This window comes from Carya illinoinensis, chromosome 9 (assembly GCF_018687715.1).
Source record: "Carya illinoinensis cultivar Pawnee chromosome 9, C.illinoinensisPawnee_v1, whole genome shotgun sequence".
Classification (NCBI taxonomy): Eukaryota; Viridiplantae; Streptophyta; class Magnoliopsida; order Fagales; family Juglandaceae; genus Carya; species Carya illinoinensis.
This window is the reverse complement of record NC_056760.1, coordinates 34,937,876-34,951,440: the sequence shown is the minus strand read 5'-3', so window position 1 is coordinate 34,951,440 and position 13,565 is coordinate 34,937,876. Positions and strand designations below refer to the sequence as shown.

The window sequence follows — 13,565 nt, the reverse complement described above, 5'->3', positions numbered from 1 at the left end:
ACACAGCCTAAGGCTCAGTTAAAAAAATAAACTAATGCAGTTATTCCGTTGGCAGTTTCTTGGGCCTGGGTCGGGCCTGTTAACTCAAATAAAAAAATGAAAAATAAACTAAATTATTCGGTTGGCAGTTTCTTGGGCCTAGGCCAGGCCGGGTCTGTTAAAATTTTTTATTACAGGTTCGCAATTGGGCGGGTTTAAGAAAACGGATGCTCTTCACCAGGTGGCAGCATCCGATTGGATCAGAACTTGACAGATGTCCACCAGGCACTCGCGAGCATAGGGCATAAGATCCACGTGTATGATCATTATTGGTTACATCAACGTGGAAGGTGATGTTGATCTTCGCAAGCTTCTCTTCTACCCAATAAACATCGGAGACTTACATAAAACAGACAACACAATTACGTGACCTGTTCTATTTTGTTCGTTGGTTTATTAAGACAATAGTATTGGCGTTTGCTGAAACAACCATTCACTATGAATCTCATGGGATTCTCGACGGCCATGGATGGGTTGGCATGGAGAGGATTGGTGTACACGGTATTTATACTCCATTTTGTGTTTGCTTGCCAGCTCCTCCTCCTCCAGCCGCTCGTTTCTGCCATAGGTTTGCAATTCTCGCTCTTCGATCTGTTTGCACGGACCTGTATTCTTTATGAATCAGCATGCTCCTTGATCTACTTTCGCTGTTTCAATTTCTTTTGGATTTACAATTTTCACGTTAATTGCGGTTCTTTTGGTTTTGGTTACCGGAAAATCAATGGTTGGAGCTCTTCCCCCCACCCCAAGGAAATTGTTTTGTTTTTCGTTTTGTTATTGTTTCTTATTCTACTGTTCTGAAGTAAATTTTTTACCGAACAATGCCCAGTTAAAAGTATACCTGCTTGTTTCTGCCCTTGCTCCAAACCGCAAATCGTGGTAACATTTACAGCTAAAAGGCGTCCCGAGATGCGCATTTTGGGCTCTTAACTATATTGCATTATGTTAACCATAAAAAAAGCGGGACCGAAATCCTTAGTCTCTACATGGTGCCTGATGTAAAAAACTTTGTTCTATGCTGGTAGTGGTTGATGTAGATTAATGATTTTGATATAGTTGGTAAGAATAAGAAATTGTGTTAGTTTTGTGATTCTTCATTTCTATATCCAATTGTTAGATCCCAGCGTATTTGGCTGACGAAGAAACAGAATTGTATTCAGAAGATAATATTCTTTTCCGGAAGACTCATAACAAAGCAAACATCAATATTCTTTCTTCTTTACACCCCCCAGTAGCCAACTCTCCTAATTACATAAACGGATACGCCAATTTAAGACTTATAACCACATCCTACCTATCCCACTAACATACCAACTAGCCATTACGTGTTCGTGAATGTGCTTTGGATTGACCAATAACTACGAATCATTCTCACATATGAGTTCCTTTGAAAGAGAAGAAATGCATGACTTGGTTGAATATTTCAGCCACTTGGTTGAATCATCCCCTGTATTGTCCGGAAAATCCATTTTAATATAGGATGATGCCCATTGTAATCCATGAATCTTCTCTTCTGTGTGAACCTTTGGATGAGTCCCATTTTTGTAGAAGTTGGGACTAGGCTGTTCATTTTGCTCTTGTATCGTTATACCTGGGTTATGCCTATAAATATCATCAATAAATTCTTGTTTACTGGTTAAAAAAAAAGTTTGCCCTTGTGAGATCGCAAGTAGTTTTGTGATCTTCTTCAAGGGCTCATCCATTCATTGCGTGCGTCCCCATTAAAAGGGTAGCATCCATTTCCAATTGATGGATACCCGCTCACATCTCAACTATATCAGTCTCCAATATTTCGATGCATTTCTTGTTGGTGGCCACAACACAGCTACGGTTATTAGGTACAAGCTTGTTGGGCTAATAAAGAGAAAACACTGTTGTATTAGCAAGATAATCTCCACTTCAGGTAGGATTCACCACAAGCAACAATATATTTTTCTTCATGCCCCTCACTAATCAACTCTCCTGTTTTTATGAACAAACGCACTAACTTAAGACTTCTAACCACATCCTACCACATCTTCCCACAGATCATTACAAGTTCATGCATGATCTTTGAATTGACCAAGAACTACCTACCGTCTCACACACTACACACGTACTCCACATGTAACTAACTTCTTCATTTGCGCACCACGTGGACACCACATTGCTCTCTACTAGCCACGGCACTTAACATTTCCAAATGCTCCGGTTTTGCACAACTGAAGAAGAGTGATTTCATGGATGTTTTGTTGTCTGCTGCTAGTGCTACCCTGCCATCATGAACTAAAGAAATAGAACATGAAGTTGTCTTATATCCAAATTATGTTGGATGGTGTATATTCTTATGAGAAATTATCCACTGCTACCTAATGATAATTTTCCCATCAGATTAGAATTTTATCCATATCATTATATATGTGCTTTGTATCTGTATCCATATCATTATATACTTGTTCTATCATCCAAGTAGAAAGACAAGGTTAAAAAAATAACAAAGGCAGTTGTGTTCGCGTGTATAATTATAACATCTAAGGAGTTAACCCTTCTTGTTTGTAATTGGAAGTTTTGACTGTCTTGTGTTAATGAGATCTTAAGTCTGGGTGCATGCGCAGATGGCAAACCTGGTAATGCTGCTGAATTACTAGAGAGGGTTTCACAAAGTATAAAAGTGAAACGCTATAGTGAGGCACTTGATGATCTTAATGCTGCTATAGAGGCAGATCCAACACTTTCAGAAGCATATTTTCGTCGTGCATCCGTTCTTCGTCAGCTTTGCAGGTTCTTTCCATTTTGAAATATTTGTTAGCTTCTCTAGTATTGCCTATTTCTAGTTTCATTTGGAATAGCATATCCACTGATAATTTTCCTGCAATTCACCAGTTTTTCTATACCTTCTATAATTACTGATGAATGCTAATACATAGTTGGAAGTGCTGAGAATTTCAACTTTTTGGATCTATCCAAAGTAATGGGGAGATGATTGGGTTCTCTAATATACGTTAACGATTTTGTACACTTTCCTGGAAACTGTCAATTCTTTCTCATTTGTTCAATCAACCAATGGGTAAACATACATGATTCAATGTGATTAACTTTTTCATGTGATTAACTTTTTCATGTGCAAACCTATATAATATATTCTCAGTTAGTATAATCAATACCAATGATCATATAGAACAAATAATATAAAAACCCATCAAACTCATAAAGTTGTGAATGAGGCTTTTTACTTGAAAACCTAACTGAACATAAGTCAACCAAAATTGTTATCACTAATAAACGAAATGACAAAAAAACTTGAAGAACCTGCATGATTTACTGTCTTACTTGATTCTGCTCCTGTACTGTTCATGCTTGTCATCAATTGATATCATAACCTAGCGATTCTTGCTCTTTTATCAGCTGACATAAGCATCGACATATCAAAGCATTTTTTTTCTTCTTCTTTGTTAATAAATCCAAGCATATTCCCTTTTCATGCTTTCTACTGAATGTCTTCAGATGTTGCACTCTGGACTTTACAACAGTGTTGAAGAAATGTTCTCAAGACGATTGATTTTTATATCACAGTTTAAAGAATTCTCTCTAGATATGTAATGGTAATGGCTAGAGATCTATCAAATGGTTAAGGTTCAACCCTCACTCAAAGGTTCATCCTTCTGTGCGATCTAACCAATTTTCGTCCTTTCAAGAAATCCCCTGTATCCTCTTTTTAAAGTTTCTCCAGTTCTCTAAAAATATAGAGGAGTCAGTTCTAGGTATGAGAAAATTTATATTACAATTCCCATGAAAACACTAAAAAAGCGGTCTTATTACTAGATTTACGTTGCACCATTCAAATGGGAAACCTGGTATTTGACTGTGCTCGGTTATGAAATAAGATTCTCATGTTGTAACAATTTTGATGGTCAACTACAACATTCTTTGCTCAAGTGTAACTTGTCTATCATGTAGTGAGTCCTAAGCTGACTCATTGTGTGTGTGTGTGTGTGTGTGAGAGAGAGAGAGAGAGAGAGAGAGAGAGATGAATGAGAGAGAGATACCTAGGCCAAGTGGAGCCAAGTCGCAACAGTGAGAAGGGGAGGTTTGAGAGACCTGCGATGACAATGGCGACAAAGAGGAAAGAGAGAGCAAGAGGGAAAAGAGAAAAAGAAAGAGGAAAAAGAGGGAAGAATCAGTGCTTGGGGGGGAGGGAGGCTTTTAAACAAAACCCAATAGGAAATGAAGTCCTTTTATTTAAGGAAAAAAAAAACGTAAGATAAAATGACGGTGTTTTGGGGGATAACTCCCCAAAATGACATCATTTTATTAAAGAAAATTATTATTTTTAATATAAATGTGTGAATATATTTTTATATGGGTTGGGCCGGGTGGATGGGAAAAACCCTGGGTGGGCTTGGGCCTAGCCGGGGCCCCATCCTTAGCTCCCAATTGCGTGCGTGTGGATGCCTGCACACCCCCCATTTGTGCCTGCTCGGTTGGGTCGATGCCAGCTAGGGTGGGATGGGGATGTGGGTGGTGGTACCCCACCGCCCAGCCCTAGTTGTAAGCTTTTTATAATCAATTCATCTCATGCATTCTAAATGCCTTGGTTATTTCCCGAATGATTAGATTCTAAGTTGTTATTATGATCGTTAAATTGTTTTTTGAAATTTAACAGACTTGGGGCTCGTTTGGGATGGGATGAGATGAGATAAGAATTTTGTAAATAGTAGTGAAATTGTTTGAGTTAAGATGTTTTATTGGATTTTGGGAAAGGAGAGAGAAATTTTGGAATAAAAATATGATAAAGTTATAATATTGTTAGAATATAATTATTTTAATATTATTTTTGTTTTAAAATTTGAAAAAGTAGTATTGCTTTTTGAATTTTATTTAGATATTTGAAAAGTTGTAATGATTAGGTAATGATTTGATGAAAAATTTGGATTTGAAATAGAATTGAAAAGTGTTTGTGTTTTTTTTAGATGAGATGAGATCATCTTACCTCCCAAAGAAGCCAGACTCGGCTATAGACTCCAACCTCTGACTTGTAATGGTAAAGTGCCATATAGTGTTCATGTTCTTCATCAGATGAAGACTCACTTCATCTATCACTTCTATTGACTATTGTTATCCAAAGTGATAGTTGACATCTTTCCTTTGCCCTTCATCTACTTGCTAGGACACTTAGCTGTTTGGTCATAACCTTGGTATTTATAACACCAAATATTCTGAAAATTGTTCCATTTCAATATCTTGATCTTGTGACATATCTCTGTCATTTGTCAACCAAAACACTTAAGTAACATCCTCTTGGTAATATTGTCTTGTGGTTGATATGACAGCACTTTATTCTAGACTGTCTATGAACTTTATTCTAAACAGTTCTTTAGCTCTATGCATAATTTCTTTCTTCCTTGGGGAATCTTATCTTTGCTGTTGTGCCTGTCCTCTTTTATCCATTGATTGCTGTCATCGTACCGTGGCTGCTAATGCAGTCTCACACCTGAGCGTATTTAGTATGGTTCTGCGCCACACATGCTGTAAGCTTGTGAGGTGAATCTTCATAGAAGGAGATTGTTACTGCTTTAGGCACTTTCTAATCATGGTCAATTCCATTACTTCATGAGAGCCATACATCAATTGATTATTTTCTATCATCCTCATTGGTACAAAGTTGTTGCTGGCTATGTGAATTAATCACCAAAGTTGTTTTGTAGCACTAAGTGAGAATCAACACAACTACAGTAAAGTTGAGATCGATATTTATGCAAAGGAAAGAGACATTGGTACAACATCGATATAAGAGTATTAGAAAGGAATATAGGATCCCCCATCTTCTCTCTCCCCCTTCAATTTCTAATTGGAATATTATATGATTCAGGCTATTTTTGGCTGATGTAGATATGAGGAATCTGAGAAGAGCTACCAGAAATTCCTGGAGCTGAAACCTGGAAATTCAGCTGTAGAAAAGGAGCTTTCTCAATTGCGTCAGGCTCAGAGTGCTCTAGATACAGCTAGGGCTCTCTTTGATTCAGGCGGCTTTACAAAATCTTTGGAATACATTGATAAAGTTGTACTTGTTTTTTCTCCAGCGTGCTTAAAGGTAACACCATCTGATAGTTCTTTTCTTTGTTGTTAAATAACTTTCATTCATTTTGTTTCCTTTATTTTGTTGCTCACTCATATTTTTACTAACGCAAGTAGCCTTTAACCTGACCTGGTTTAGAAGAGATTCAAGTCTTTTATAAGTTGAGTTTGTGTGAAGCCATTAATCCTTATAGATTGCCCGTTGCAGGCCAAACTCCTCAAAGTGAAGTTGCTATTAGCAGAGAGAGACTATTCCAGTGCCATAGCTGAGAGTGGATTTATTCTCAAGGAAGATGAAAACAATCTAGAGGCTTTATTGTTACGTGGTCATGGCTACTATTATCTAGCAGATCATGATGTTGCATTAAGGTTTGGACAACGAGTGCTATTATTATGATTTGGCTTCATCAAGCATATAAAATACATGTACATATGTTTTCTTCAGGCATTTCCAGAAAGGTCTCCGTCTAGATCCAGAACACAGTGAACTTAAAAAAGCATATTTTGGATTGAAAAATCTTCTCAAGAAGAGTAAAAGCGTAAGCCCAGACAATTGCTTGGAATTCCTTTTTTTCCTTTCTCTTCCTCTCTTTCTATTTGGATGGGGGCTTAGTTGGTGAGGGGATTGCCAGATTGGCATGGACACCCTAATTCATTGGTCAACCTTCTCTAGGGTCATCGCAATGCTAATCATTTGTGGTTGTAACTTTCTTTTTTTCTATTCCATTTTTCTTTTTTTAATAATTACAGGCAGAAGATAACGTAAAAAAGGGTAAGCTTAGGCTTGCAGTGGAGGATTTCAAAGCAGCCCTTGCATTGGACCCTAATCATCTTGCTCATAATGTACATCTTCATCTTGGCTTATGTGAGGTCTTGGTCAAACTTGGTAGGGGAAAGGATGCTATAACCAGTTGCAATGAAGCACTCAGCATTGATGGGGAACTTATTGATGCGTTAGTTCAGGTTTGCTGGTGTTTGCATCCTCTTTCTTGTTGTTTCAAACTGTTCACATAATTGTTGTGTGTTAATTTAACATTTTAGCTTTATCGTTCTGTAGGATGAAACCAATCTATTCTCCATCATATTAGCTTTATTGTCCTGTAGGATGACCAATTTTTTCTCTATCATATCTTGTGTTGTGACTTTGACTCGTCTTTAAATCTGTATGTGGTTTTTCAGAGGGGTGAAGCTAAACTTTTAACGGAAGACTGGGAGGGAGCTGTTGAAGATCTGAAATCAGCGGCTCAAAAATCACCTCAGGTGAGTCATAATATTGAATGTCCTCTGAGATGTTGCCTGATTCTACCATATGCTCTTGCAAGACCATTGCAGGCAGCTAGGCAGCTAATTTGGTGCTATAATCAGTAATTTGCTGCCTAGAAAACTACTGACTGAGCAAATGATTATTCCCTAATTTAAGATTACTAGTAACTATAGACCAATTTTCTGGGTCCTGGTTTTGTGGTCAGCAATATTAATTATAATACAAGTAGGTGAATGAAATTTAGAAAATGCTGATAACTCATTTCTGCCTGTTAAATTCTTTCTTGGGTTGAATAATATTGGCTAAAGTCTGGGTTTTGCCTTTGTTGTTGACTTAAAGGCTGAGGATTTTGCATTTTCTGCCAAGTTAAAAACTTCAGAGGTTGGCAGGGTTATTAAGAAATCAGAGGAAAACCATAAGGATCAAATTCTATTTATGAATTGTGAAATTAGATGGAAATATTTCTGCTTCACATTTGCAGTGGCTTTGTCAAACCAGTTAATCATTGGCTTTTCCTTTTCTTTTTTTATCAAATTGTTGCCTTTGAGCTACTCTCTTTTGTAGTTTTATCATAAGCTTCATAAATAGATTTCCTTTCAACCTAAATAATTTTTAAGAGCAACAATTTTCCAATTGTTCAGGATATGAATATACGGGAAGCATTCATGAGGGCTGAGAAAGCTTTAAAGATGAGCAAACGCAAGGACTGGTACAAGATTTTAGGAGTTTCAAGGATGGCATCTATATCCGATATCAAGCGTGCATACAAAAAGCTTGCTTTGCAGTGGCACCCAGATAAGAATGTTGAGAACAGAGAAGAAGCAGAGGCCAAGTTTCGAGAAATTGCAGCTGCATATGAGGTCTGATTCATTAATTTGTTATTTTATACTTCCCCCTTGCTGCTGCAAATGGCTTTATCTCATATTTATTTTGTGACATCTGCAGACTTTCACTAAAACTAAACATTTTTGGTTGCTATTTCTGACATTTATGTGGTGCTTTATAGGTTCTCAGCAACGAAGAAAAACGTACGAGATATGATAGAGGGGAAGACATTGAAGATACGGGTATGGGCAATGGAGGAGGTGGCTTCAACTTTGGTGGTGGGGGACAGCAGTTTACATTTTCTTTCGAGGGAGGCTTCCCGGGTGGATTTGGAGGAGGCTTCCCTGGTGGTGGTGGTTTCGAGTTCCAATTTTAATTTCTGTGTTTCACAAAGAAAGTTAGGAAACTGCAAATTGTTTTATTTTTTTTCCCTTTAAGTGAGCAAGTTGTTTTATTTAGGAGCCCCCAAAACAAGGTTACTGACTAATTGTTGACTCGTACGTGGTGGTGGGAAGTAGTACATAGGGCAATCCAGAGAGGCTTGTTACATAGAAATCGTATCCCTTTGAGAAAGTGAAAAGTTTTGCTCCAAGTCAGGAATTTGTATTTTTTCTTGATTAAAGGAAATTGATGAGCCCCTGAATTACTTTAATATGTTGCATCTTTCTTTACATAATGGTTCTTTTGGAATCTAACCAGCCATGCATTTTTATCTTCAGTTACACCTTTTGAGATGAAGAATTTCATCCTATTCTATCTTAAGATGACAAAAGCTAGATTGAAACTGGTTGTCCTGTCTGGTGGATCTTGCACTGTGGAAACCAATAGTTGCATTTAACATGGAAAAGAGCATCCAATCTTATCTTGTAGTTTATATACCCAACCAAAAGATGACATATTCAATAAGAGTAATTTTACAAACAATCGTAAAATATGTTATTATTGTCGTTTTAAAAGATTAATTTTTTTTTATGTAAATTTTGTTTTTATTTATTTATTTTTAAAGTGATTGCATAATTTTTAAATAATGATGTAACGTTCCACGGGTCCAATTTAATGAGAAAGATCCTAATAAATGGCATCGAAATCTCAGTACAGGAGAGAGGAGAGTTGAGATTCTTGAGAAAACTTTCTTCCTTCACTGGAGTCTGGCTTCATTGGCAACTAATTATAATAAGAAAGAGATTATTCCAAAAAATAAAGAAACAGCAGTAACACACAAGAAAAAAGTCATCAATCATAAAACCAGACGAAAAAGAAAGATCATAGCAAAAAGGAAAACAAGGAACCCACTACGACTCCAAACGATATTGCTGTCATTGCTTGCCGGTTTGGACCAAATGCACCCGAAGACTCCGAAGTAGTGGCAGTGTCTTCAGTACTGGGTCTCGTCTTCTCAGGCTTAGATGCTGTAGGTGAAGCAGCTGCCCCAAAAAGTTCCAGTGGAAGGAGCACCGCCCCCACCTGGTAAACAGCAAGATGGTCGTCTGTATATATTGTCTTTTCCACCGTTGTACTTACCGCCCCTGTTGTTATGTTCACTTCTTTTCCTGCCGCTGTCGCGGCCGTTACATTCAGTTGGAAATGGCCGGCGTTGCTATCACCGGCCAGAGTATGCACTGGGTTTGTAGCAGTTTGGAGCTGCAATTCTGAGTAGAAATCAGGGAGGATATGGAATTGCACCAACTGAAGCTCTTGTTTATCGGTAAGCGCATTCAGTGTGCCCAACTTGAGGCTGGAGAATGAGCTGTCGGTCGGTACAAAGACGGTGCGGCCCAGGTTAGATTTCTTAAGCTGTCCGTTGAGTTGTTCACCCATGTCTGTGTTTCTTAGCAGCCGGATGAAAGTAGCGAAATGGCCGGCCTTCTTGAGGATTGCGATGATGTTTGCGGGGCCCGAGGGTGCCGGAGACTCTGCAGGGGACTGAGCTGAGGTCGTGGTACAATGGAGGATAAAGAAGACCAAGAAAAGAAGAAACGGGAAGAAGAGAACCTGCTTCATCATAAAGATGATCTTAATTGTATGTAGTAATGTGTGGCCAAACTTGTTTTGTTGTTACAAGTTGTGTTATTGGTGAGAATCCACATGCAGACTGCAGGGTTATATATTGAAGGTTGGGTGTGTGAGGGAGGAAGATGAGTCAGGTGAAAGGGTGCAATTTAAGGTGGTAAGAGAACCTCAATTTAAGGTGGCAAAGGGTGGGATGTTCTCTGATGATGATGGTATGTAGGAACCAATGAATTTGCCCTACTTTTGTGTCCAATGTGTATAGAATTATGCACTTTTGGCCATATTTTGATGCCGTTCTCTTGAAATCAATCCCTCTTTAAGGTCCTGTTGTGCACCCAAAGTGAAAAGTGCTACTTGTTTGCCGATGGAAAAGAAGTTTGAACCATCCCTTTTTTTCCATCTTTTTGAAGCTGGGGCCTTCATCGTTTGGTATAGTGCTCAATCTTGCACCATGCTAAGTCATGTATGCTGAAATAAATGCACAGCACCATCACCAACTTCATGGTCTCAATTTGTATTTTGCACCATGCATACAAACAAAATCCTCTCAGTTCTGCTTCTGTCTCCATTGGTCTGCCGTACCATCACCACTGGCCGGTTGCCACTTTTGATACCTCCAAACTTCTTACGGCGAGTGGATCAAGTATCGGTTTGCATCCAATATTCTATTATCATTTCTATCTGATTCTTCTACTCTTCAAATTAATAGTTTCTGTTTCTCCTGGTTTCTTGATTTGGAATTTGAATACTAGAACAGCGACTGTTTTGAAAACTGAACATAATTTATAATGGTAACTCTTTTACTATTTAGATTTGGCTTGAAGGTTTGGTAGTTATTTCTTTCTTATTTGAATTATGTGTATACTTTAGAGTTATTAAGATGGATGCAGATTGTTTTTAGCAGAAAGATGATTGCAATTAATGATTTTTCAAGCAAAGTGGTGATAATGATACAATTCTGGTAGCAAACCATTTGACTGGCCGTAGGGATACCTTCAGACCTCGCACAACTTCACTGGGATTTACAAAGCCTGGTATGATGGATCCTTACAAAATGTCAGAGCAATTTTGCTATTCATCTTAAATTTTATCGTTCTAGTTACATGTGTAGCATATTTTAAATGGTTTTATAAGTTATATAGTACTCTTATATAAAAGACATTTATTATTGCCTAGTAGTATTTGTTAGGAGAATTAAAAGAATTATGCTCTGGTCCTAACAAAATTAAACAAGCAGCTTAGTATTAATTTAATCAGAAGTTCTGGGAAAGTTTTGTTGAGTTGAAAGTTTTCAAGTTAAAAGTTGGTAATTTTTTAACCAAAATACTCTTACACCTCAACTCACGTGTTTCTCAATTATAACACTAACTGATCTTGATCTCATCTTCATAAAATATAAAAAAATGATTCATGATTCAAAGAAAATAAAGAAAAAAATTTACCATCGAGTTATTTCATGTCGTATATGATAAAAACAATCGTTCCCACAAGATTTCACAGTCATTAACTAACTAACAAAAATTATAGCAGAAAACAAAATGCAGCACTAACTGCAACTCCAATGGATATTGCTGCAGTTGCTGGGTGGTTTGGAGCTGTTGCCTCCGAAGTATTAACCGAGGCATCATCTGAAGAACCTGAAGGAGCATCTGAACCTGAAATTCTCTTTTCAGGCTTACTGCTAGATGGTGCTGGAGCAGGTGCGGCAGTTGGTGTCCCAAAAATTGCCAATGGACGGAGGACCTGGTCCACCTGATAAACAGCAAGCTGGCTATTAGTATATATAGTATTTGCTACTGTTGCATCGACAACCCCTGTTGTTACATTCACTTGATTTCCTGATGTGGTTACATTCAGTGGGAATTGGCCGTTGTCGCTATTACCAGCCTGTGTGCGCAAAGGATTGCTCACAGTTTGGAATTGTGATATAGAAAAGAAAGAGGGTAGGATATGGAATTGCACAAGCTGAACTTTTTGTTCATCTGTGAGAGAGTTTAGCGTGCCAGATTTGAGGTTGGAGAAAGCATTGTCTGTTGGTGCAAAGATGGTGAGGCCTTGGTTGGAGTTGTTAAGCTGTGTGTTGATTTGGTCAGCCTCCTGGGTGCTTCTCAGAAGCCGAATGAAGGTGCTGAACTGGCCTGCCTTCTCGAGGATTCCGGTGATGTTGACAGGGCCTGATGGTGTTGGTGCCTGGGACTGAGCAGATGTTGTGGTGCAATGGAGGAAGAAGATGAATAAAAGAAGATAAGGGAATTGAACTTGCTTCATCATTCAAGTAGACCTCAATCGTAATGTGTGTGGTCAAACAAAGATGGAATAATGGTGAAGAGTTCTACTAGGGTGGTGGGATGGGACAAGGGAGTCACGTACATATATATGCATGTACTGAAGAGGTGGGATGGTAAACGAGTCCAAAGAATTAGGTGAAATGGTGCAATTTAAGGTAAGAAGAGAACCTCAAGTCATCATCTTTGTGGTTAAGTAAGAAAGAGAGAGAGAGGGAGGGAGTTTTGCTTGGCGACACAGGAAAAACTGCAGAACAGTTGATTGAATTTGTGAGTGGGGGATACTGTTTGAAAATGATACAGAAGTACTTGCTTCTTGGTGTGGCAAACTTTTTAAGAAGAAACTTGCAATTCAAGTTAAATGCCGGCAGTTGTTGAAGTGGCTGAAAATGATGCTGATGTTATGGTACCAACAAATCTGATCAAACATTGAATGCCTCTCTTTTTTGACCAATTTGTGAAAGTCGGCAATGCAGTATGGGCATTTTGGGATCTTGTCTTGTGTTCCCTTTCAAGAATGGACGGAGGAGCCTACTAGCCTTTGTTTGGGGTTCTAGAAAATGCACTTTTTTCTGGAAAAAAGAAATGTTGAAGTTGAACCTAATACTTTGTGCAAACAAAATGGTACTCCTCTTTAATGCATTTGATCAATTGAAAAAGAAAAGTGGGAATTAAGTCCCAAGTTTTCTTCTCTCAATAGTTGAATGTGGTCTTTAGGATGTTTTTGTTAATGTCACAAATCTTATTTTCCTATTTTCACGTTCTAAATCTTTTAAACACCAAAATAATTAACTTTTTAAAAACTACAACCAAAATTACTTATACAAAAACACAAATTTCAAAATTTAGAAAAAAAAAATAATAATTCTTGCCATCATCTTACTAGCGGACATTTTACACTTTACACCTAAATTATCTCAATTAAGAAATTGAACTATCAAACTAAAAAAAATTATAATATACGTCCTACAATACAAATATTTAACAGTCAAGATCGTATTCTGTCAGTAATTTTTTTTATCTATTTTAACCATTACAATTAGATATGGCTGTCTATTTTTTAATTTTTTTAATTAATTAAAGGGTGC

The 13,565-nt window shown here is 37.7% G+C and overlaps 3 protein-coding genes across 3 annotated transcripts; 1 reads left to right on the top strand and 2 right to left on the bottom strand.

Annotated features, from left to right (window-relative positions):
* The first annotated feature begins 385 nt into the window (after positions 1-385).
* Positions 386-8,834, top strand: LOC122275705 (dnaJ protein P58IPK homolog). Its single transcript, XM_043084896.1, has 9 exons — positions 386-607; positions 2,634-2,799; positions 5,908-6,109; positions 6,302-6,462; positions 6,539-6,632; positions 6,844-7,056; positions 7,273-7,353; positions 7,999-8,217; positions 8,364-8,834. The coding sequence occupies exons 1-9, from the start codon at positions 478-480 to the stop codon at positions 8,556-8,558; spliced, it is 1,461 nt and encodes a 486-aa protein (XP_042940830.1). The 5' UTR covers positions 386-477; the 3' UTR covers positions 8,559-8,834.
* Positions 8,835-9,298: 464 nt separating this feature from the next.
* LOC122275707 (fasciclin-like arabinogalactan protein 11) lies at positions 9,299-11,469 on the bottom strand. The gene has a single exon (XM_043084898.1). It carries the CDS (start codon positions 10,184-10,186, stop codon positions 9,446-9,448), a length of 741 nt encoding a protein of 246 aa, XP_042940832.1. The 5' UTR covers positions 10,187-11,469; the 3' UTR covers positions 9,299-9,445.
* Positions 11,470-11,617: 148 nt separating this feature from the next.
* On the bottom strand, positions 11,618-12,558 carry LOC122275706 (fasciclin-like arabinogalactan protein 11). The gene has a single exon (XM_043084897.1). The coding sequence runs from the start codon at positions 12,461-12,463 to the stop codon at positions 11,714-11,716; it is 750 nt and encodes a 249-aa protein (XP_042940831.1). The 5' UTR covers positions 12,464-12,558; the 3' UTR covers positions 11,618-11,713.
* Between the last annotated feature and the right edge of the window lie 1,007 nt (positions 12,559-13,565).

Bases quoted from the DNA above. Each gene is read 5' to 3' on its own strand.
- LOC122275706 (XM_043084897.1), bottom strand. From the start codon at position 12,463: ATGATGAAGCAAGTTCAATTCCCTTATCTTCTTTTATTCATCTTCTTC.
- LOC122275707 (XM_043084898.1), bottom strand. From the start codon at position 10,186: ATGATGAAGCAGGTTCTCTTCTTCCCGTTTCTTCTTTTCTTGGTCTTC.
- LOC122275705 (XM_043084896.1), top strand. From the start codon at position 478: ATGAATCTCATGGGATTCTCGACGGCCATGGATGGGTTGGCATGGAGA. The intron at 608-2,633 runs GTTTGCAATTCT...GTGCATGCGCAG, and splicing joins GCCGCTCGTTTCTGCCATAG to ATGGCAAACCTGGTAATGCT. The intron at 6,463-6,538 runs GTTTGGACAACG...TGTTTTCTTCAG, and splicing joins GATCATGATGTTGCATTAAG to GCATTTCCAGAAAGGTCTCC.